The sequence below is a fragment of the Equus asinus genome, chromosome 11, assembly GCF_041296235.1.
Source record: "Equus asinus isolate D_3611 breed Donkey chromosome 11, EquAss-T2T_v2, whole genome shotgun sequence".
In the NCBI taxonomy this organism is placed as follows: Eukaryota; Metazoa; Chordata; class Mammalia; order Perissodactyla; family Equidae; genus Equus; species Equus asinus.
In genome coordinates, this window is record NC_091800.1 from 32,866,198 (window position 1) to 32,889,128 (window position 22,931).

General features: G+C 39.4%; 2 protein-coding genes, 1 non-coding gene and 1 pseudogene across 7 annotated transcripts in view; all 4 read left to right on the forward strand.

Annotated features, from left to right (window-relative positions):
• The window catches only part of MTRF1 (mitochondrial translation release factor 1), a 37,937-nt gene extending 35,349 nt beyond the window's left edge, over positions 1–2,588 (forward strand). For all 5 annotated transcript variants that reach the window (XR_006533914.2, XM_044779904.2, XM_014854845.3 and 2 more), the window contains one exon: positions 2,426–2,588. Coding sequence is in view for 4 of the 5 variants with exons in the window: in XM_044779904.2 (XP_044635839.1) it covers positions 2,426–2,539 (114 nt within the window). In the remaining variant the exon portion in view is untranslated. The remainder of the gene's footprint in view (positions 1–2,425) is intronic.
• Positions 2,589–7,891: 5,303 nt separating this feature from the next.
• LOC106839866 (mortality factor 4-like protein 1 pseudogene) lies at positions 7,892–8,802 on the forward strand (annotated as a pseudogene).
• A 3,349-nt stretch (positions 8,803–12,151) lies between these two features.
• KBTBD7 (kelch repeat and BTB domain containing 7) lies at positions 12,152–17,869 on the forward strand. The gene has a single exon (XM_070480856.1). The coding sequence runs from the start codon at positions 12,458–12,460 to the stop codon at positions 14,495–14,497; it is 2,040 nt and encodes a 679-aa protein (XP_070336957.1). The 5' UTR covers positions 12,152–12,457; the 3' UTR covers positions 14,498–17,869.
• Positions 17,870–19,742: 1,873 nt separating this feature from the next.
• LOC106839856 (uncharacterized) lies at positions 19,743–22,350 on the forward strand. The gene is made up of 4 exons (XR_011493003.1): positions 19,743–19,880; positions 20,819–20,950; positions 21,215–21,289; positions 21,681–22,350. It is a non-coding gene; the product is annotated as an uncharacterized protein (transcript).
• Positions 22,351–22,931: the final 581 nt, after the last annotated feature.

A 22,931-nucleotide genomic window follows, 5' to 3' on the forward strand; every position in this document is an offset into this window, starting at 1 on the left:
CAGCTTCACTCCCATGGTGGTGGCAGCAGCCTTGTGCGTTCCTATCCCTGGGTTCTGTGAGATCATCCAGTATTCTTAGCATGAATTCTCTTGTAGGTTATTTTATTTTATTTTGTCTAGATAATGACCACAGGCTACCATGTAACATATTGTTTTGTATTTTTATTCTGTTTCTCCAATTCCTTGTGCAGATTCCTTAGCATCAGCTTATCCCCTGCCCTATATTCCAGTCACACTGGAAATTTCCCCTTGCCCTGGGCTTTAAATGTACTTTGTTTCCATGCCTCTCTTCCTACTAATTCTTTTGACCGTTCTGCCTACCTCTACAGTCATGCACCACATTAGGACATTTCAGTCAGTGAAAGACCACATATATGGCAGTGATCCCATAAGATCACTGCCCTCTAGCCTGGGTGTGTAGTGGGCTATACCATCTCGGTTTGTGTAAGTGCACCCTGTGACGTTCGCACAACAAAATCACCTAACGACACATTTCTCAGAACATATCCCTGTCGTTAAGCGACACATGACTGTATTTGGAGAAATATTATTCTCTTTTTAAGATCTAATTAAAATATTTTTTTCCCTCCTAAACCCTTTGCTGATGCCACCTTCTTGTCGAAATTAATGACTCCTTACAGCCCTCACTTTTTCCTTTATTTTTTAATTTCTTGCACTTTATTGTGATGCTTATATATTTGCCTGGCTCACCCCTACATTATGAGCTTCTGAAAGTTAGGAACTAGACTCATTGATCTTTATCTTCCTCTCTCTAGCACTCTGGTTAATCCAGCTGAACTCTCAATGTGATGTGATTATCAGTAAGAATGCTAATCCTTTTTACATAATTTCCAAATGATGAAATCACCTTGGCAATACCATAATAATGTGAACTCTTGGCATACTAATTTTATAATCAGTTTTCATTTTATGCTCAATATGGCATAAGTCTTAATTTTCTAATTTCATCATGGTGCTTTTGCTTCCAGTTTAATTTTAAAGTTTAATTGAGCTTTTACTGTGTACAGGTATTTGGGGAATACAAAGATAGTAAGGCAGATCTTTTCCCCTACAGTTTAACTTGAGGGATAAATGTGTACACTTAATCTAAAATTCAATTTTAAGACCATTCAAGAAAGACTAAATATAAGATTAGTTCGTGCCTGCATAAAAACTTTAAATATTTTCTGTTCCAGATGCCAACACTACAAAGTATTTCCATTGAGCCAATGTGTAGATTTTGAGCATTTCTCAAGTATGAAATTGTGCTAATTCACTAATCCCAACAACTCTGTTATATAGAGTGTGTATAACACAGGAAAAGTACTTGAAGTCATTGTTGTAGTCATTTCTCAGAGAGGCACTGTAGGGAAGTCTAACTGAAACAGTTTTCATCCAATGGAATCACTTGGAGGTAAACATAAGAGAGAAATTTTTTTCTCAACTTTTTATTTTGAAAGTTTCAAGCATACCTGTTTAAAGACTAGTTCAATATACACCCTATACCGAAGGCAGCAGTCGTTGGCGTTTTGCTGCATTTGCCTTCTCTTCCTCCTCCACCTCCTTTTTCTTTCCGTATATACGCCTGTGTTGCTATTGAGCCATTTGAAAGCAGTTGCAGACTTCAAGACACTGATCCCCTAAATGTTTCAGCATGTAGGACTTCTAGAGTTTAAAATCAGTATATTTTCAACTGAAGAATAAAACGGAACTGTCATAAACCATTTCATCTAAATTTGGAGGATTAGCGTGTGAGCTGGAATGGTCTCGGGAGTCTTTATCTGAGCCAGGTCCAGAGGAGTTGGCAAGGAGAGAATGGCAGGGAGCAGTGTGCACATTAACACAGCAGCAAGATGCCTGGGCATTAAGGCGTTTCAATCTTTTTTCCCCTTGGGAAATAAGGGGTTATGAAGGAAAATGGTAGAATTTTCAGGACAAGAATAAAAACCCTTATTTTTTTTAGGGTACAAGAGGAGAAAGGATTCAGCAAACATATCCTCCCAAAGATGGTTTGAGGACCTAAAACGGTTTTGTCAGAAAAGTCGAGCAAAGGAATTTTAAAGAGAGGGAGGTGGTAAATTCAAAAGTTGATTCAGCTCTCTTTGTTTTGTTGTCTCCAGAGTTGTTGGAAAGATCCAAACCTCAGGAGATTGGTTTTTAAACAAAAGGCTAATTTAAACAATTTGAGACGAATAGTAGAATTCCATTTACTCTTTTGGATTCACTTTTTATATAAAAAGCCAGTACTAACTGGGAATTCTCCCAACTTAGCAATCATGGTCATTACATTGTAGAACCATGTTGGTAATCCTGTGTTGCTATTAGTGACTATAAAGAAACCAAGTAAATACACAGTTAATTCTTTGCTTTGTTTCTCCTTTATTTCTAGTAATGGAGTTTTCCTAATAACTCTCTCTTTTATCAGGAATTTTTACACGGGGAGAAGTGCCTGGATCACCTAATTCAGAGACTACTTCAGTCAGCAGATGAAGAAGCCATTACTGAATTTTTGGATGAAAACCTTAAATCAGCAAAATAAATGATTTATCATTTATTATTGTGTAAATGAAATGCACCTATATCAAGAAGCAGACTGAGCGTGGAAATCTTTGTGAATGTTCATAAAGCGCAGCCAAAAACACACAGTACTTACAAACATATTTTTTAATGAATCGTCACATTTCTTTTTTTTTTTTTGAGGAAGATTAGCCCTGAGCTAACATCTGCTGCCAATCCTCCTCTTTTTTTTTTTTTTTTTTGGTGAGGAAGACTCGCCCTGAGCTAACATCTGTGCCCATCTTCCTCTACTTTATGTGGGACACCTACCACAGCATGGCTTGCCAAGCGGTACCATGTCTGCACCCGGGATCTGAACCGGTGAACCCTGGGCCACTGAAGTGGAATGTGCACACTTAACTGCTACACTACTGGGCCGGCCCCTGAATTGTCACATTTCTTGACCTAAGAGTTTATTTTAGGTTTCCTGTAAAGTACAGTCCAACTCTTCAAGTAGAAAACAAGCATGTGTCATTGAAAAGAGAAATAAAGTATTGAGAATTGATTAGGTGATTTAGGACAGGTCGCTTGTTCTCTTTATATGCCTTTTCTTAAATAACCATCTATAAATTAATTTAAACATGTTTTTTATCTGTTACTTAAGGACTTTACCATATGGTAAACTTTGGTGGTATGAGATTTATAAACTTCTTTGTAAAACCCTATTTAAAGACAACTTTAATCATGTTAAAGTTAGGCCTTAAAGTGCTGCTTTTAAATAAAAAATAAATAAGGATTGTGAAGTCTATGAGGGAATAACAATGAGCGTCTCTAGGATATAGATTGTAGAGCTCTTTGAGAACTAAATGAGTTCTATACTATATAAACTACAAGCTAGTATTTAAAGTAGACTGTCTGCTTGGCTTCTATTTTTTATTCTTTGGTGTAAGTTAATGAGCATCAACAGATGTGGTGTAATATGAGTAATTCCCTGCAATCGGTTTTGTGCAGTGATATATAAAACCTAGTCCTTACCTGACAGAGCTTCCAGTTGAGTGAGGGAGCTAAAATAGAAATCACCAACTCAAAAACAAAGTGGCATGATGTATCTGGTAATTGTTCTCAGGAAATTTCTTGAGTGAAAAAGAAAGGAGTTGTTATTTTAGACATTCTTCAGAGAGGAACTATATTCCAGAAAAGACTGGCGAAAATAGAGTTTTAAGACCAATAGAATTATTTGGAAGTAAAGATGAGAGAGAAATTTTTTCCAAAATTTTTATTTTGAAAATTTTCAAGCATGCAGAAAAGTTTTCAAAATAATTTTTAAAAAACAGTTCAGTGAACTCTGTATACTCTAGATTCAACATTATATGCTCACTTTGCCACATTTGTTTTTTCTCTGTATGGACATATACACGCACACACATGTTGTGGTTGTTGGACTATTTAAAAGTTAGTTGTAGACCTCATAACACTACTCCAAAATATTTCAGCATATCCTAAGAATAAGGACATTCTCCTACAGGATTATAAGTCCATTATCACACCTAATTGTATAATAATAAAATTGTATAATATAATCCAATTTCTTTACATATTAAAATTTCTTCAATTATCCCCAAAATGTCTTTTGTAGCTATTTTTGTTTGTTAGTTTTGTTCAATCTAGCATCCAACCAAGATTCACACATTGCATTTGGTTGTATCTCTTCAGTTTTTGGATTAATCCCCCAAGATTTTTTTTCACATGACATTGACCTTTTGAAGAGTCCCACAAGGTTGTTTTGTAGCGTGGCCTACACTCTGGGTTTGTTTGGCTGCTTCCTCATGCTGTTGGTAACTTTCATCCATCCCTTCAAAGTATTATTAAGTAAAATTAAGTCTAAAGATTAAACACGGCAAGACTACTTCATAGGTGATGTTGTGAAATTTATACTGTATCATATCAGGAAGTTCCAGCATTAGTGATGCAAAGTTTAGAAACTGTCACGTCTCTCCATTGTAATGGTACATGTTCTTCATAACTAGTATGTAATCTGTGAGGAAATACTCTGGCGTCATATAAACATTTGATTCCTCTTGTGCTAGGCAGCTTCTGAGATGATCTCAGTGATCCCTGTTCCTGGCAGTCATGCACTTATGTAATCTCCTCCCCTTAAATGTGGACTGGATTTATAGACTCTCTTCTAACAAGTAAAATACGAAAGAAGTAGTGGGATTGTCACTTCTGATACTATGTTTTAAAAAGACTTGCTTCTGCCTCTATCTTTCTATCTCTGTCTCTGCTTCTGCCTCTCTCTTGGGCCACTCGAATTGGTGGAAGCAAGGCAATATCGTGAGCAGTCCCAGGAGTGGCTCACACCACGTTGTATGGCAAAACAGACTCTCTCTGACAGCCCTCAGGGAACTGAAGCCTGCCAACTAGCTCATGAGTGAGCTTGGAAGCAGATCACTCAGCCCTATTTGTGTCTTGAAATGACTGTGGCGCTGGCCAACAGCTTCACTACAATTTCCGGAGAGTCCTTGAGCCAGAGCACTTCACTACCTGCTCCAGGATACCTGACCCTCAGAATTGAGTGAATTAGTGTTTGTTGTTTTCAGCTACTAATTGTTGGGATGATTTGTTTCACCAAAATATGTAGCTAATACACCCAAGGATCTTTCATCTCACTGATTTAACATCAGTTAATGATTCTTACTTTGCCTGAATCAGCTGTTACATTGGGAGTTACAAAATGGTGATGTTATTGTTTCATTCTTTCTACGTTTTTTAGCTGGTGTTCTTTAAAGAAAGCTTTCCTTTGTTTTTCCTCTCACTTGGTCTGAGTTGAGAGGTAATTTAATCCTATTTGAATCAATATTATTATTTCCCTAGGGGTAGGCATTGCCCCCTAAAATAATATATGTCTCTGGAAAATCTGATTTAATTTGAGAGCATGTTGAGACTTTGAGGGTAAAAGAAACACAGAAACTGATTTTGTTTTCAGGCATTTTTTATAACACAAACATTTATCCAAGGCAATGTAAATATTACACATTGTGTGAAACAAGGCAAAATGTAGATACTCTAACTTGCTATACTATGTCAATTATGAGACTACATGTAATTTTTCAAATTCTACCTTTTTTTCAGAAAAAACCCTAAATACATAAACTTGAAAACATGATTTCTGCAAATATTCATTAAGAAAGTAAAAAATGGGCTGGTCCCACCGCCAAGTGGTTAAGTTCATGCACTCTGCTCTGCTGCCCAGGGTTTCCCAGTTCAGAAGCCGGTGCAAACATGGCACTGCTCATCAGGCCATGCTGAGGCGGCATCCCACATAGCACAACCAGAAGGACCTACAGCTATGATATACAACTATGTACTGGGGGGCTTTGGGGAGAAGAAGAAGAAGGAAAAAAAAGGAAGATTGGCAACAGTTGTTAGCTCAGGTGTCAATCTTTAAACAACAACAAAAAAAGAAAGTGAAAAACTGTAAGAGGGGAAGCAAGAGAAAGGAGTATTGATTTGTTACCGTTCATTCATTTGATGATCAGTGTCATCATTCTACACATGCCAAGGAAGGGAAGGCTTTAAGAGGGAAAGAGGACAAAAGGGAAAAGCACTTCTTTAGCCAAAGGGAGGCACCTCCTTAATGTGTCCAGTAACCCTCCTACCACTGCCAAGGTCTTTGCCCTTCCTTCATCCTCCAGCTCTGGCTTTTCCTTACAGCACTCAATTTATTTGGAAGAAAAAGAAGTCGAAACAAATAGTGGAGCTATAAACCTACAGAAACCTCCAATGGTATATTTCTCAGACCTCTGTATGTGTACAGATTACTTGGAGATCTTGCCATAATGCAGATTTTGATTCAGTACGTCTGCAGCCTGTGATTCTGCACTTCCAACCAGCTCTCAGGTGATGGTGGATGCTGCTGACCCACAAACGACACATGGAGTAGCAAGGACCTAGGACATCCGTTATTCAATTAATGAGTACTTTCAGTTGTTATACACTTTATTTCCATACAATGAGATTTGATTAAACTCATAATCCCTGCTTCATTCAGACAGACTTAGTCTCTCAAACTACAAAGATAAAATGGACATCTTTTAACTGTTAGCAGAAAAATGTTAGAAATGAACAGATAAGCCAAAGAGAAATCAGGAATCTTGTAAAAAATCTGGAAAGCCAAAGTTTGTTGCTTCATATGCACAACACTTTTAGAATATCAAGGAATAACAAACTTTATTTAAAAAATAAACTTTGGAGTTTTTAAGTCGAATTTGAAATTGAGTCAAGGGACCCAGGATTAACAAACTTCTAGAGACAGTCAATAAAAAGTTTTTTAAATTATTTTAAAAAGCATATAACTGTCATGTTGGGGCAATTGTCAAGAGGAGGACATGTGTTGAGGGGTGAGGCTTCTGGGATGCTGGTAATACTATATTTCTTGACCTGAGTGAATGTTACACAAGTGTACTCATTTTGTGATAATTCATTGCATTTACAATTTTGATTTGTTCCCTTTTCTGTATGCAAGCTATACTTCAAAGTTTTTAAATAATGAATTAAAAAATTCTTTTTGTTTTTGTTTTTTGCTGGGAAAGATTCGCCCTGAGCTAACATCTGTTGTCAATCTTTCTCTCTCTCTTTTTTTTTCTCCCCAAAATCGTAGTACATAGTTGTATATTCTAGTTGTAGGTCTTTCTGGTTATTCAATGTGAGCCACTGCCACAGTATGGCTACTGACAGATGAGTGATATAGGTCCTTGCCCCAAATGAGTAGGCCACCAAAGTGCAGCACACAGAACTTTAACCACTAGGCCATCAGAGCTGGCTCTAAAAATTTTTTAAAGTATATGACAGGTTTGAAACAAGTTAGCTGCCCCTAAAGTGGAACAGAAGTCACGCCCCAGGCAGCTCACTCACTAGGCACTCTCCAATTGAGCAAGAGTAGACCCATAGAAACTTTCATGGCAGCCAATGACTAAAAGCAGTGTGAGTCATTTTGGATGTAGAAATAAAGCATGTTCGGGGCTGGCCCCGTGGCCAAGTGGTTAAGTTCACGCACTCCGCTTCTGCAGCCCAGGGTTTCGCCAGTTTGAATCCTGGGTGCAGACATGGCACTGCTCATCAAGCCATGCTGAGGCAGCATCCCACATGTCACAACAAGAAGGACCCACAACTAAAATACACAACTATGTACTGGGGGGCTTTGGGGAGAAAAAGGAAAAATAAAAAAATCTTTAAAAAAGAAAAAAAAAAAAGAAAGGAGTGAACAGTTTGTAGACTCTGTTTAAAAATCAGAGTAAAAAACAATACTGATGGGGCCCAGGATGACAATCTGGCAGCCCCTGACTGCAAGCAGGACCTGAGTTAGGTGTAGTGGGGAGTAAGGGGCGGTACTCACATGGGGTGGGAAGAGGAGGCACTGGAGAATCACACACCGCACAGAAGACAAAATTCTGAGAAGGCAAACCGGTGCTCTGCTGTCGTGGGCTTCTTTATGAAACAAAGTGTGTCAAGATTGTGATAAAAGACAAACAAGTGAAATACCTTATACATTATAGTGGTTGGAATAAAAACTGGGATGAGTGTGTTCCAGAAAGCAGAGTACTCAAATACATGAAAACCAATCTGCAGAAACAGAGCTTCAAGAAACCAATCAGGAGAATATTCAGTGGGGAAGATGAGAGGGGCTGCCCCAGGAAAGAAGATATCTGATCTGCAAGAGAAAAATGTTGGAGTCACTCAGAAATGGAAATGGGGCAGTCCTAGTGAGACGCCTCGGCCTCCCCAGAAAGAAAGGGCCCAAGTGGACTGAGCTGTTGGAAATGCTCATGAACAGAGTTGAAGTTAAACTTCAACTCCTAAAGATTCTTAAAGAACTAAAATGATGGTTTGTTGATGACTGAGGCTTAAATACCAGACAAAACCAGCTCTTTATCTTCCTGACAAGAAGAATGTGGATTCCATTGCAGAGGATTATGCAAATTACAAGAAATCTTGAGGAAACACAGATAATTAGGTAATAATAATGCTGTTAATGAAGTTATGTTGAGAATAAAAGTATACTGGCATGTAATGTTGGGCACTCAGCTACTCTACAAATTTGAAAGACCCAGTATGCTGAAATTCTCAGAGATTACCCCAAGGCATCTTTGTCCCAGGTGGAATAGAGCGCCAGGCACTTCTACTGAGATTTGGCGTGATGTTGGTCTATACTCCTCTAGATGAGACAAGTCCTATTTTATTTATGACTGAACTATCATCACAATTTCCTGGCAAAGAATTCTACAACTTTATTTAGTGCCAGCAGAAGTGGCTCCTCCTAAGAGGAGGTATAATTTAAAGTAAATTAAGTGCACAGATCTTAAGAGACACTTCACTGAATTTGGCAAGTGCATGCACCCATGTAATCACCAGCCCAATCAAGAAGAAAACATTTCCTTCACTCTTGAAAATTTCCTTGCGTTCCTTTCCAGTCAATTCAGCAATCTGCCAAACCCCTTTCTCCAACAGTGGCAGCCTCTATAATGATTTTTATTCAGCAAAGCTTATTTTCACTGTTCTGGAACTGCACATAAATGGTCGTACTACTGTACTCTTGTATATCTGGCTTCTTTTGTTCAACATAAAATTTTTGAAACATTTACAATATTGCATGTTCAAGAGTTGTTTCTTTTTTATTTCTGAGTAGTATTATACTGTATGAATATACCACAAATTTTTTCATTGTCCTATTGATACACATTTGGCTTGTTTCCAGTTTTTGGCTATCGTGAATAAAGCTACTATGAACATTCTTGTACAAGTCTTTTTGTGGACTGACGTTTTTTGTGGACAGACGTTTTAATTTCCTTTGGGAAAATGCCTAGGAGTGAAATTATTAGGCATCTAACATTCAAAGAGCGGCCAGCCCTGTGGTCGAGTGGTTAAAGCTCTGTGCACTGCCCTTTGGCGGCCCGGGGTTCGCGGGTTCAGATCGCAGGGGTGGACCTACTCCACTCATCAGCCATGCTGTGGAGACATCTCACATACAAAGTAGAGGAAGATTGGCACAGATGTTAGCTCAGGGCTAACCTTCCTCAAGCAAAAAAAGAGGAGGACTGGCAATGGATGTTAGCTGAGGGTGAATCTTCCTCACACACACACACACACACACACACAAAACATTCAAAGAAACTACCAAACGTTTTTTAAGTGGATATACCAATTTATATTCCTATTATTAATATGTGAGGGTTCCAAAGGCTTCCTATTGTCATCAACATTTAGCATTCTAGATCTTAAAGTTTAGCCATTCTAGTGGGTGTGCAGTTTTCTCATTGCGAATTTAATTTGCATTCATCTCGTGATGAATGACATTGAGCAGCTTTTCATAGATTTATTGGCCATTGGGTGTATATATTATGATTATTTTTTTCCAGTCTATGTCTTGCCTTTTTATTTTGTTTCTACTGCTTTTTGAGTAGTACTGCTTTACAGCCAAAAGCTTGTGATCTTGTTGAAGTTCATTTTATCAATTTTCTTAAGGTTAGTGTTTCCTGTGTCCTAAAAAATATTTGCCTACTTCAAAGTCACAGAGATAATCTTCTATGTTTTCTTTTAGAAGCTTTATAGTTTCACTTTACATTTAATATTAAGATCTCTTTTGAATTAACTTTTGTTTAGGATATAAGGTAGGAGTCAAGGTTAATTTTTTTTCACATTGTGATCCTGTTGTTCAACACCATTTGTTGAAAAGAGTTTTCTTTTTCCATTGAATTGCATTGATACCAATGCTATGTTTCTAAATTTTAAAATTCAGTTCCTCAATTGCACTAGCCACATTTTAAGAACTCAAGAGCTACAGGTGACTTCTGGTGACCGTATCAGTCAGCACAGATACAAAATGTTTGCAACATTGAGAGAGCTCTGTGACCGCACTACTCTAGACCTTAGGGCACAGTGTATACTACATATTTTGAATTCTGTGAAGGGTAATCTAAACCAAGTAACAAAGTAAGGGCAGATATAAGGAAGTTAAAAATCAATCACTGAGCTTATATGAAACACCCAGAGTAGTCAAATTCAAAGAAACAGAAAGTAGAATGGTGGTTACCAGGGGTTTTGGGGCAGGGGAAAGGAGAGTTATTGTGAATGGGTACAACATTTCAGTTTTGCAAGATAAAAAGAGTTTTGGAGATGGATGATGGTGATGGTTGCAAAAAATGTGAACGTATTTAATCCCAAAGGAATATACACTTTAAAGTCATTAAAATGGTAACTTTTATGGTATATATATTTTACCAATATAAAACATTTTTTAAATTCCTTTTTCCCCAGCTGGTGTTTAGTTCAGGTGAGAAAGCAATTGCTATTACTAGTGACTTAATTCTCTGTGGTGTATGTGAGGGAGGCCAACAGAGGTGCAGAGGAGACACAGGAGTCCAGAGCCCGACTTAGTTTAAGGGCTCTATCTTAGGGTTTTACAATAGACGTCTTCAGCTAATAGGAAAAGAGAGAAAAACAATTTGACTGAGGGTTATTCTATCATCAGTTATCCACCTATTTGTGTAATATTAAAGATGTCATTCATTAAGTTATGGTAACCATGGCAAACTAGTAGCAGGAGCAGTCTGGTTTTTAAATAAAAGTTCTCTATTTTTTTACTTAATCTCTAAGCACTTGATTTTGACGATTTAACTAACAGACAATGTTGATCAATATCTATCAAAAACATTTATAAAACATAGATTGTACTATATTAATTCAAGAAACATCACGGCATGTATGAATACCAAGCTCTGAGGATCTTGTGTTTTTGTATGATACAAGGTTTATTTGTTTAAATATTTTCATTTAAAACTCTCATTAAAACACCTTAATAAAAACAATCTCAGAATCTTCAACTGATTTGTGGCAAGGAAGTGAAAGGTGCAACTTGAAAACACTCACATAAAGAGCTTATGAAAATAATCTTGCTCCCCAGGAAATGAAGCGTCCATCTGGTGAGAGGCCAACCCACCTATTTATAAGCCTGATTTGCATTTGACGCCATCTATAAACGCTGTTCTCTAGGACCTCATCTTTGTCAAAGACATCCTAATGAATCTATGGATATAGTTTAGTATTGAGAATATTGCAATACCCTTCAGAACCTTTCAAAGGAAGCAACATTAAGAGCTGGAGCTTTTCTTTGCAGAAATTGCTCATGGTTTCAAATTAGGAGGTGTCTCATTTTTCAGAAACTCTAAAAGAAAAGCTAGCAATGACTGAATATATTCTAGGTACGGCGTAAGCAATTAATTATTGTTCTAATCAACACATAATTATTAAAGCGTCCTACGTCCTGCTCAAATTATTACAGCCTCACAAAATCCTATGAATACCATCATCTCCATTTTACAAAGAGGGAAAAGCTCTCAGAGAGAAGTCACACAATGAATGAATCCTAAAACGGGGCTTCTACTCTGGACTCCAAACCCGGTGCTCTAAATCATCAAATTGAAGAGCATTAACGCTTTTTAATCGTTAGCTAAAGCAGGCCGCCCCAAGAAGCCTCGCGATATTACTCAAACTACTACTCCCGACATGCAAAGCGGCTTCGGTCCGTCAGCCTATGCCCGTGAGTCTGGAGGGCACCGGCATGCCTCGAGGCGCGAAAGGCAAGCTGGGAGCCGTAGTTCTCCGGGGCGCCTACCGGTATTGCCAGCGCGGCAGTGGCGGCTCTCTCGGTTTCAGCTAGCGGATCTTGCGAGGGCGAGCTGAGGCGGAGAAAGGGCGCGGAACTGGAACAGGGTGAGTCAGGCACTGTCTACGCGATAAAGGGAAGCAGCACCGCGGCGAAGGGCGGAGTTGAGTAATTGCGGCCCCTGCTACCGTCTGTTCAGGCAGACCGCGATCTTAGCGCCAGCCAGAGGAGGGTGAGGAGGAGCCCAAGCCCGGTCCTTGCACCCGTTCTCGCCGTCGGCACCCCGCCGCCATCTCCACCATGCAGTCCCGGGAAGAAGCTCCGCGTTCTCGCCGCCTCGCCAGTCCCCGCGGTGGGAGGCGGCCCAAGAGGATTTCCAAGCCCTCGGTTTCGGCTTTTTTCACGGGCCCGGAGGAGCTAAAGGACGCAGCCCATTCTGCAGCCCTGCTGGCACAGCTCAAGTCCTTCTACGACGCGCGGCTGCTGTGTGATGTGACCATCGAGGTGGTGACACCTGGCAGCGGGCCTGGCACGGGCCGCCTTTTTTCCTGCAACCGCAACGTGCTGGCTGCCGCCTGTCCCTACTTCAAGAGCATGTTCACCGGCGGCATGTACGAGAGCCAGCAGGCGAGCATAACCATGCACGATGTGGATGCCGAGTCCTTCGAGGTCTTGGTCGACTACTGCTACACGGGCCGCGTTTCTCTCAGCGAGGCCAACGTGCAGCGCCTTTACGCGGCCTCCGACATGCTACAGCTGGAATATGTGCGGGAAGCCTGTGCTTCCTTCCTAGCCCGCCGCCTAGATCTGGCCAACTGCACCGCCATCCTCAAGTTTGCGGATGCCTTCGACCATCACAAGCTGCGGTCACAGGCCCAGTCCTTTATAGCTCACAACTTCAAGCAGCTCAGCCGGATGGGTTCAGTTCGGGAGGAGAGTCTGGCAGATCTGACCTTGGCCCAGCTGCTGGCTGTCCTGCGCCTGGATAGTCTAGACATCGAAAGTGAGCGGACAGTGTGTCATGTGGCCGTACAGTGGTTGGAGGCGGCTCCCAAGGAGCGGGGTCCCGGTGCTGCAGAAGTGTTCAAGTGTGTCCGCTGGACACACTTCACTGATGAAGATCAAGATTACCTGAAAGGGCTGTTGACCAAACCCATTGTGAAGAAGTACTGTCTGGACCTTATTGAAGCGGCCCTGCAGATGCGATACGGTGACATGTTGTACAAGTCTCTGGTGCCAAAGCCAGAGAGCAGCAGCGGCTCTGTTGTGTCCACAGCAGAAAATCCACCCCAGAGGCTGGGTGTGTGTGCCAAGGAGATGGTGATCTTCTTTGGACATCCCCGAGATCCCTTTCTGTGCTATGACCCATACTCGGGGGACATTTACACAATGCCATCACCATTGACCAGCTTGGCTCACACTAAGACTGTCACCTCCTCAGCTGTCTGTGTCTCTCCAGACCATGACATCTATCTAGCTGCCCAGCCCAGGAAGGACCTCTGGGTGTATAAGCCAGCCCAGAATAGTTGGCAGCAACTTGCGGACCGCTTGCTCTGCCGTGAGGGCATGGATGTGGCATACCTCAATGGCTACATTTACATTTTGGGTGGGCGAGACCCTGTTACAGGAGTTAAATTGAAGGAAGTGGAATGCTACAGCGTTCAGAGGAACCAGTGGGCACTGGTGGCTCCTGTACCCCATTCCTTCTATTCCTTTGAACTAATAGTGGTTCAGAACTATCTTTATGCTGTGAACAGTAAACGCATGCTGTGCTATGATCCTAGCCACAATATGTGGCTGAACTGTGCATCTCTTAAACGAAGCGACTTTCAGGAAGCCTGTGTCTTCAATGATGAGATCTATTGTATCTGTGACATCCCGGTCATGAAGGTCTATAACCCAGCCAGGGGAGAATGGAGGCGGATTAGTAACATTCCCTTGGACTCAGAGACCCATAACTACCAGATTGTCAATCACGGCCAAAAATTGCTCCTCATCACTTCTACCACCCCACAATGGAAAAAAAACCGGGTGACTGTGTATGAATATGATACTAGGGAAGACCAGTGGATTAATATAGGTACCATGTTAGGTCTTTTGCAGTTTGACTCTGGCTTTATTTGCCTCTGTGCTCGTGTTTATCCTTCCTGCCTTGAGCCGGGTCAGAGTTTCATCACTGAGGAAGATGATGCACGCAGTGAGTCTAGCACTGAATGGGACTTAGACGGATTCAGTGAGCTGGACTCTGAGTCAGGAAGTTCAAGTTCTTTTTCTGATGATGAAGTCTGGGTGCAGGTAGCCCCTCAGCGAAATGCACAGGATCAGCAGGGTTCTTTGTAAATATTTTGAAACACTAAGATATTTCTACTGCTATGGAATGTATCTTAAAAAGATATTCTCTCCTTTTTCTTGGAAAAAAAAAAAAGGTGATTAGGACCGCAGATTTGGTTTAGAAAGGGTAATGTTTGAATTACTCACATAATGTTACAAAACTTAAACAGTCCACAAAATCAATCTGTATAATAATTTACTGTGCTAAAAGTCAAGATTGAAATATGCAAAAAGTGAGCTATATAATTCATTAGAATGGTTGGTGGTTTTTTTCATTGTTCAGGTATTCATTGCACCAGTGGAGTGTTTTGTTTTGATTCGTTATGCTAGTTTATATTTTGATTATCTAATTTAGTCTTCTGTTAACTTTTTAATTCTACTTAGTGCCACAAAGAATTTAACTTCTTAATTTTTATAATAGAAAATTGGACTAGAAATTGTTGGTACCGTTTTGAAAGTTTATGTTTTCCTTCAAAATAACAAAAGTAGCGGATTCCCCAAATTTTAAATTAGTCAGTTTTTAATATTCTAAGTTCGTATAGTTTGTTAAAATTTGGTTTGGTTTTTTTTCCCTTTTGCAAAGAAAAAAATTGGACATGTATATATTAAGTTCATAAAATAGTGATTCATTTGGGTAACATGAAGAATGGTCTTAAGAGCTCTCAGAAAGGAAAAAAAAAATCAGGATTCCACTGTTTTAAAAGAAATTTCACTTTTAATTTTGCAATATAAAATGTGTTTTTGCTAAATGTGACCATTTTTCTATCTTAACATCCATTCTAGTAGTGTCACCAATTATTTAAACACCCTTCTAAACCAAACACACTAGGTAAGTCCTTTGTAAGTTCCTATTTTTCATCTATACCTGATACATGCTTCGTTGAATCAGAGGAACAGTCCTTTTTTTCCCTGGACATATGATTGGGTAATGTAAATTTTTATCCATTGGTCATGCCTTGTCTTAAAAGTTTATATGCTTTCCTAAAGTATTTTGGCTGTATAGGTTTGGTGTTTGTCTCAGAGGATTCTTCAGCAGGAAGTGATTTATTCTTTACTGTTTTGTCAGGTAATATTGGTTTCGAAAATATGTATAAACTAAAAACAGTATTTTATTGAGATCCCTAGTTATTGTGTCCATCAACTATAAAATCAAGTGCCACCAGAAAACTTTAAAACTTTAAGCTGTATATAAAACTGTTTTGTGTAGCATTGAAGTATTCTGTCAGATTTGTAAGTCACTGGAAATGATTATCAGCTTGAAGTTATTTTTGTATTAAAAGTGGACAGTTAAACAACAGTGGATGATGGCATTTGGGGCCAGTAGTGAAAGTATGTTTCCTCTAAAATATTTCCCTAAGCAGTGGCATACATGTTTTTTTTATCACAGTATTTGTATTTGTATTGCTCTGTAGTTCTCTGTGAACCATGCTTGGGTCTTTTTTGGATTGTTTTGTTTTGTTTGTATCACCATAGTGTAAGGGAAAGTCCAGAAATAGAGACTAAATCACACAAAATTGACATTGTTAAATACAAGAACATATAGGTGCTTACCTTCTGAGGGTCTGTTAATACATATGGTTGTCACGATCCATATACATGAAAAATGGTGTACGTATACAGATGCTTATGGTCTGTATGTTTTCCTGTACCCACTTGGAATTATCTTCTTGAAATCTTTGTTTAGTAACATGCTAATTCCTCTTCCATGTTTATTCTCTAGTGACCAAATGCTGACATTTCTTACATCCTGGCAGAGTACTTAGGAGTGTGCTTCTGGATGGGGAACCGAATTTTGAATGAGAAAAGAGAGAGAGGGAGAGAGAAAAAGATTTTAAAAAGCCAAACACACAAAGTTTTCTTAGCCATTTTGATTGGCCACTTGAAGAGTTCACAAGACTTTCCTGTTTAACATTATTTCTGGTGAAATAAGATTCTTGCCGTAGCATATGTGTTCCTTCAAATAGCAGACATGCTGTAGTGGGCAAAGGCTAACTTGTCCCATTTGATATCAGGGACATTATAGGTACTGCTCTTAACATAGAAAGCTGTTTCTTAATAGTGTTGTTTTTTGGCCAACTTTTCTTTACCAGTAACTTCTTGTTGATAGCTTTTTCTTTTGTAAGGTTGAAATAGGACAGTGCTTATCTTGACCAAATTATCCATTGGCAGAATTAAGATATGCAACCAATTGATAATAGACGAATTCTCTTATTTGCTCTTCTCAACCTTAAAGTTAGGTACAAGCTAATTAATAGTCATATCTTGGGTTACAAAAAGGTTTTCTTGGGAAGTTTTGGTTTCATGAATATTTGTCAATTAGGGAATAGGTGTTAACCATTATTTTATAGATAAATGTTTTGTACATGGTTAGTTACAAATAAAACTGGCAGTAGAACCCAGGCCTTCTGACCTCTTAATTTAGTGTTTCTGCTAAATGTATGAAAGCCTTATTTACCCAGTGAGTGACACAACCAGCAGTGTTGAAACCCCTTCTTGACAGGAAAGTACCTTTGTCACAGTTTTACAATTAATTAGCACATCATTTAGCAAATGCTCAGTACAATGTTGATTACAGGACTACTATTTTTAAGGGTTAGAACCATCTTATTTTTTGTATCTGTGTGCCTGTAGTCTGGAAAGCTCAGAGAACCCAAATTATTTCAAATACTTTTAAAATTCAAAGAATAAGTAGCATTGGTGTTTTTAAAAGAATAAAATAAAAGACTAATTTAGCAAATGATTTGTTTAATTTGCGTTTAGAATTAAATTTAAGTTCTAGTTCCCTTCGAGCTCCTCTAGTTGAGCAGTGTTTTTTCTGTTTTGTACCTGGCTCTTAGTGAGAATCTGATGAAAGCTTTTGACCCATTCCCCAGAAAAATGTACATGCTCCTGTTTTCACAATTTCAAGGGTATTATGACACTTTTGAAGTTCATCCACACACCTTGGGTAAGAACACTTGTGACAGAGTCCCAAGAATACTTCTACAAAAAGGAGCTGACATTGCTGAAATTCAAATTTTTTTGTGATGAGTAACACAAAAATGAGTAAATGTAAGTGATTTAAAGAAATGAATCAAATGAGCTAATGTATATGAAAGTTTTTCAACTTGAAGTGTTGTACATATATGTGATATGAGTATTGTCTAGGAAGGCTGTGTATATATTAGAATTTAAAGCAAAATATAGGTTCCTGATGTTTCAAACTGCCGCCACCATAGCTGTTTATTCGACATGTATCTAAGTAGCAAGAGTTCTTCTTCTCATAAAGAGCAGGTAAACAGGAGGTTGGAAACAGGCATCTACCCATAAAGAATCTATTTAAAATTTAATAAAAAAATAGAATCAATTTGCTACTCACTGCTCATTAAACTAGGAACCAGTGCTTTGCCTGATGTCATTTTTACCAATTTGTACTGAAATGAGGAAAAAATATAAAATGTGATGTAAACTAAAGTTATTTCATTTGTTTTAATGTTCATACATTGGAAATATAAAAAGTTTGCAGCTCTAGGTCAGTCCCTAAACTTTAAAAAGTTTACTTGTCTTTGAAATCCTAAAGTGTGATAACCAGAATGTAGACAGTGACGTGCTTTAGATTTGAACTCTTGGAATCGTTTTATGTTGGGTGCTTCTTAGCTGTTTTATGTTGCCTCTATCCTCATCAGATCTCTCCCATGTGTTCCTAAAAACTTGAGCACCTTCTCATCATTACAACTAACTTTAGAATAATATTCATTATAGCAAATATGAAAGTATTAGGAGACAAAATTATTTATAGAAAATATGACTAGCAATCCTAAAAGAATTAATTGATAAGCTGTTTTTAGAACCATCAAGATGGTTAAATATATACAAACCAGCTGTTTTCTTAATTGAAGAATAAAAAAAAATATTCACAGAAAATGCCAAGTCTTAGGATAACCAGATAGACAATAGGTTTGGTGGCCTCTCCTTGACTTTGGGCCATTTTGTCACCTGGATCTATTCCATCAGCTCCTGTTCCTCAGTTCTTTAACCTTGTGGACTAAACATATTCCAAGACACTGGGAGTACAGGGACAGGCATTGTTGCATAGCATTCTATCCATTTTTGACACATATTTTCTCAGAAACCATCCTAGTCTGTGGGCATTACCTCTTTTCAGTGGAATCAACCTTTTATATTCTCACCTCCAAGGCAATTTTAGCTCTTTGGGACAGCCATATCTTAATCAGGAATATGGGGGTCAAACTGTTCCTTAATTCTGGGGAAACTAGCAAATCGCTAGCAAAATCTAGCAAATGGCTCTCACTTCGAGGCACAGCATGATCCAGAATCTCGATGTCCTTATGGCTTTCTTTGTGCAGAGAAGATATCACAGGGCAATGGTTTCCTCTCACTTTATATGCTAGTTAGGGTCTAGGTGTGGTTGTATATACAGAGACCCTATAGTTTTTTTAATAAGATAAGTTTCTTATATATAAGTCCAATCTGTTGTGTTGGCCCTGATCTTTTGTCATTTTCTGTGGGGGAGAACCTAAGCATAGCACTACATCCAGCTGCGAGGTTGACTGGGAAACAGTGTCATTAGATGGATAGCTATGTGTCCAGCTAAATCTCAGGGGATTCTATTACTAAATAGATTAGTAAGCTAATATATTTTAATATAGACACATCCAGGACTCCTGTATTCAAACGCAAACAATTCACAACACCATGCAGGCTTCATTGCTATGATGGTCATTTCAAATCTCCCCAATCCTCCTTCCATAAATAATTCACAGCCAAAAGTTAAATTCCATGTAATGCTGAACAATGATTTTTCACAAAAAAATGCACCTCCACGTGCCTTTAACACACACACACAGGAACACTTGTCGCATCCTTGCCATTAAGTCCTATCTCAGTCCAAGTTTTCCTAGCAATGGCAGAAATTAAGCCTCCGGAGTGTCAGGGTTCTCTCCCTAAATGCTTAAACTCTTTTCCAATCCCCTCTTCTCCTCTGGGAACCTACCAGCTTAGCCCTCTCACTCATCCCGCACCCCAACAGCTCTCGCTATTACTATGAGGAAAAGGAGGAGAATGAACTGGGGCAATTGGCAGTCTCTGTCACAGTTGACTAAATGGATATGCTGTCATTCAATGAGTTGGAGAATATAGGAGTCAGATCAGATTTGGAGACACTAGTAGATGCATGTGGTGTTCCACGTCACACGCTTGGCCAACTTGGGACTTCAGCTGCATCTATGGTGGACACCCCTAGACCATGGTAACAGGCCACTTTGTTTTTCTGCCTCAGGACTTTCTCTGAAGGATCATTCTCTTGGGCAATGCTCCGGCAACCACAGCACAGGAGTTCAAGGGGAAGTTAGTGTCCCCAAAGCAGTCCTTAAGCAATGGAGGATGGGAATTGGTAGGTACCTGCCTCAGCATCCCAACTTTAAGGAAGGGACAATTCTAAAATGCATCCTATATGGATCCTCAAAGGGTCCCCTGCTGGATTGAACCCCAGTCTTCCCACGACAGTAATCAACTCAGTAACACATCTTCCCTGTGTCATTTGCAGGGTATGGCCAACCAAGTCACATTACAGAAATTTGATTTGGCAGTTAGAAGGTCATTGGTGATATTTTGCAAAGAAGTTTCAATCTGAACATAGCTTAGGGGCAGAAGCCTGGTAAGAGTAGATTAGAATGAGTGAGATGAAGCTTTAGTTAGCCACATGCTACATGCGGCTCTAAAAGAAAACAGTCAAATTCAAGCCTCACAGCCCTTCTTGTAACATGACGACAAAAAAAGTTTATGTTGGGGCCAGTTCAGTGGCTTAGCAGTTAAATTCACACACTGCTTTGGAGACCTGGGGTTCGCCGTTTGGGTCTTGGGTGCGGTCCCACACACTGCTTATCAAGCCATGCTGTGGCGGCATCCCACATATAAAATAGAGGAAGATATGCACAGATGTTAACTCAGGGCCAAGCTTCCTCAGCAAAAAGATGAGTGGTGGTGGATATTAGCTCAGGGCTAAGCTTCCTCAAAAAAAAATTTATGCTTTTTTTTTAAAGATTTTATTTTTTTCCTTTTTCTCCCCAAAGCCTCCCGGCACATAGTTGTATATTCTTCATTGTGGGTCCTTCTAGTTGTGGCATGTGGGATGCTGCCTCAGCGTGGTTTGATGCTGTGCCATGTCCATGCCCAGGATTCGAACCAATGAAACTGGGCCGCCTGCAGCGGAGCATGCAAACTTAACCACTCGGCCACGGGGCCAGCCCCCAGAATTTATGTTTTTATAAAAATAATGTTGCCGGAAATGTTGAACCTGAATCTCATTAAGCCATTAGAACAAAATTCCAGTTTACAGGAAAGACCGCAGACAGAAGGACAAATTAAAAACACTATGAAGAAACAATCAGCCAAATCCAGAATGTGGGACATCCAACAGGACAGCTGACACAACGTCAGCAGTAATTTATCTTCCTTCACATGGTAAGATGTGACAAAGTGGAAACAGAAAGCGTGGGCTATTCTTTGGAAGGGAACGGGCAGTACTTAGGGAGGAAGAGAATACCTGGATTGTGGTGTTGGTTGCTGTGAGTCTTAAACACTTTACTAGGCTCAGCCAAAAAGCTGTTAGAGAGAAGAAACCCAGAAGAAGAAAGGGAGGGTCATATCGATGGAGATGAGTCTCTAGGTGTGGCTTTCGACTTCAGGTAGGCTATGCCTCTAACCTTAATTCTTTCTTCCAACTAGGATGAAAGGTTTTCTGCTGAAGGAAAAGGAGCAGCAGGGGCAGGGTGCTTGAGGAGAGGGAAGACCTACGAACTGGTAAGCTTTGTGAGAGCGGGAGGGATGGGGCTGCTTTGTCTTTGTGTCCCTCCTAACACCAATCAGAGTGCCTTGAACAGACCTGAAAAAACGTTTCAGACTGGAAGTGTTACTGTAAAATAGAACTGTGTGTATCCTGGATCTTAACAATCTGAGATACATCACTAAAATTTCTATTTTTTAAATAATCCTTAAATGGCTTGAATTTCGATATATTGTTCTTGATCACTACATGATTCTTGATTTTTTTTTTTTTTGGTTAGAATCATAGAATATTAGAGAGCAATTTTCTTATTTAAACCCAAAGAACTTTAAATAAGATACCAAGGGTCATGCTGCTAGTTATTAATAAAACTGGAATTAGAACTGTGTTTCCTGTCTCTTCACTCAGGGCGCTTTCTGGGACACCCTCTTGCCTCCTGAATAGCACTATGATGAAATCTACACCATTTTTTCGATGCGTACATCGTCTCAAACTTAGGACTTGGAAAGTAAAACCACTCTTGTTCTGCTCGAGATTTGTTTGGTCCTCCAATCTAGTTCTGATGCGCTTTAGGACCCCGAGTCTGGAATTGCTAAGACTGACTTACTAAGTAAGCACGCACCCCTCACTAAGAACTCTGAAGAAAGAGGGGCCCGGACTTGAAGCAAAGGCATCTTACACAGTTGAGAAAGGAAATTGAAAAACTGTTTTTAGTTAAAAAAAAAACTCAAGAAAACCTCCAGTGATCATATTTGTTTTATATATTAAAACATATAGCATTATTTTTAGTAGTACATTATTCTTGTATTTTTAGTCTTATATTTGGTATTTATACTATTTGTATTTTTGATATTGTATTTTGCCTATTTCAGTTCAGATACAATAATCTCAATCAGAGCATTGAGCTAATTCAATAAATATCAAATGGTTCTTATATTTAAATTTACAGTTATGGTATTAAATGTATCAAGGTAATAATAAGATGTACTTTCTCAAATACTACCTCTGTTTTGTGTACTCATGGAATATGAGTTAATGAATGTTTGAGGAACAATAAAATAATCTCTAAATTTGAATCATTTTGAATAATATTGTAGTACTAATTTCAAGATATGATCAGGGGGCTGGCATGGTGGTGCAGCGGTTAAGTGCACACGTTCCCCTTTGGCAACCCAGGGTTTTCCGGTTCGGATCCCAGGTGTGGACATGGCACCGCGTGGCAAGCCATGCTGTGGTAGGTGTCGCACATACAAAGTAGAGGAAGATGGGCACGGATGTTAGCTCAGGGCCAGTCTTCCTCAGCAAAAAAGAGGAGGATTGGCAGCAGATGTTAGCTCAGGGGTAATCTTCCTAAAAAAAAAAAAAAGAAAGATATGATTATGTCATATTTTATTTCAAAATGCAATCTAAATTAATCAGACTTGTGCACATTTATTGCCATGAAGTTTTGAATTATAGCTGGAATCAGCCTTAAAGTTGCTATATAATATATAGGGGTCGGCCCCATGGCCGAGTGGTTAAGTTTGTGCACTCCACTTGGGCGGTCCAGGGTTTTGTTGGTTCAGATCCTGGTCGCAGACGTGGCACCTCTCGTCAGGCCATGCTGAGGCGGCATCCCACACACCACAGCTAGAAGGACCCACAACTAAAAATACACAA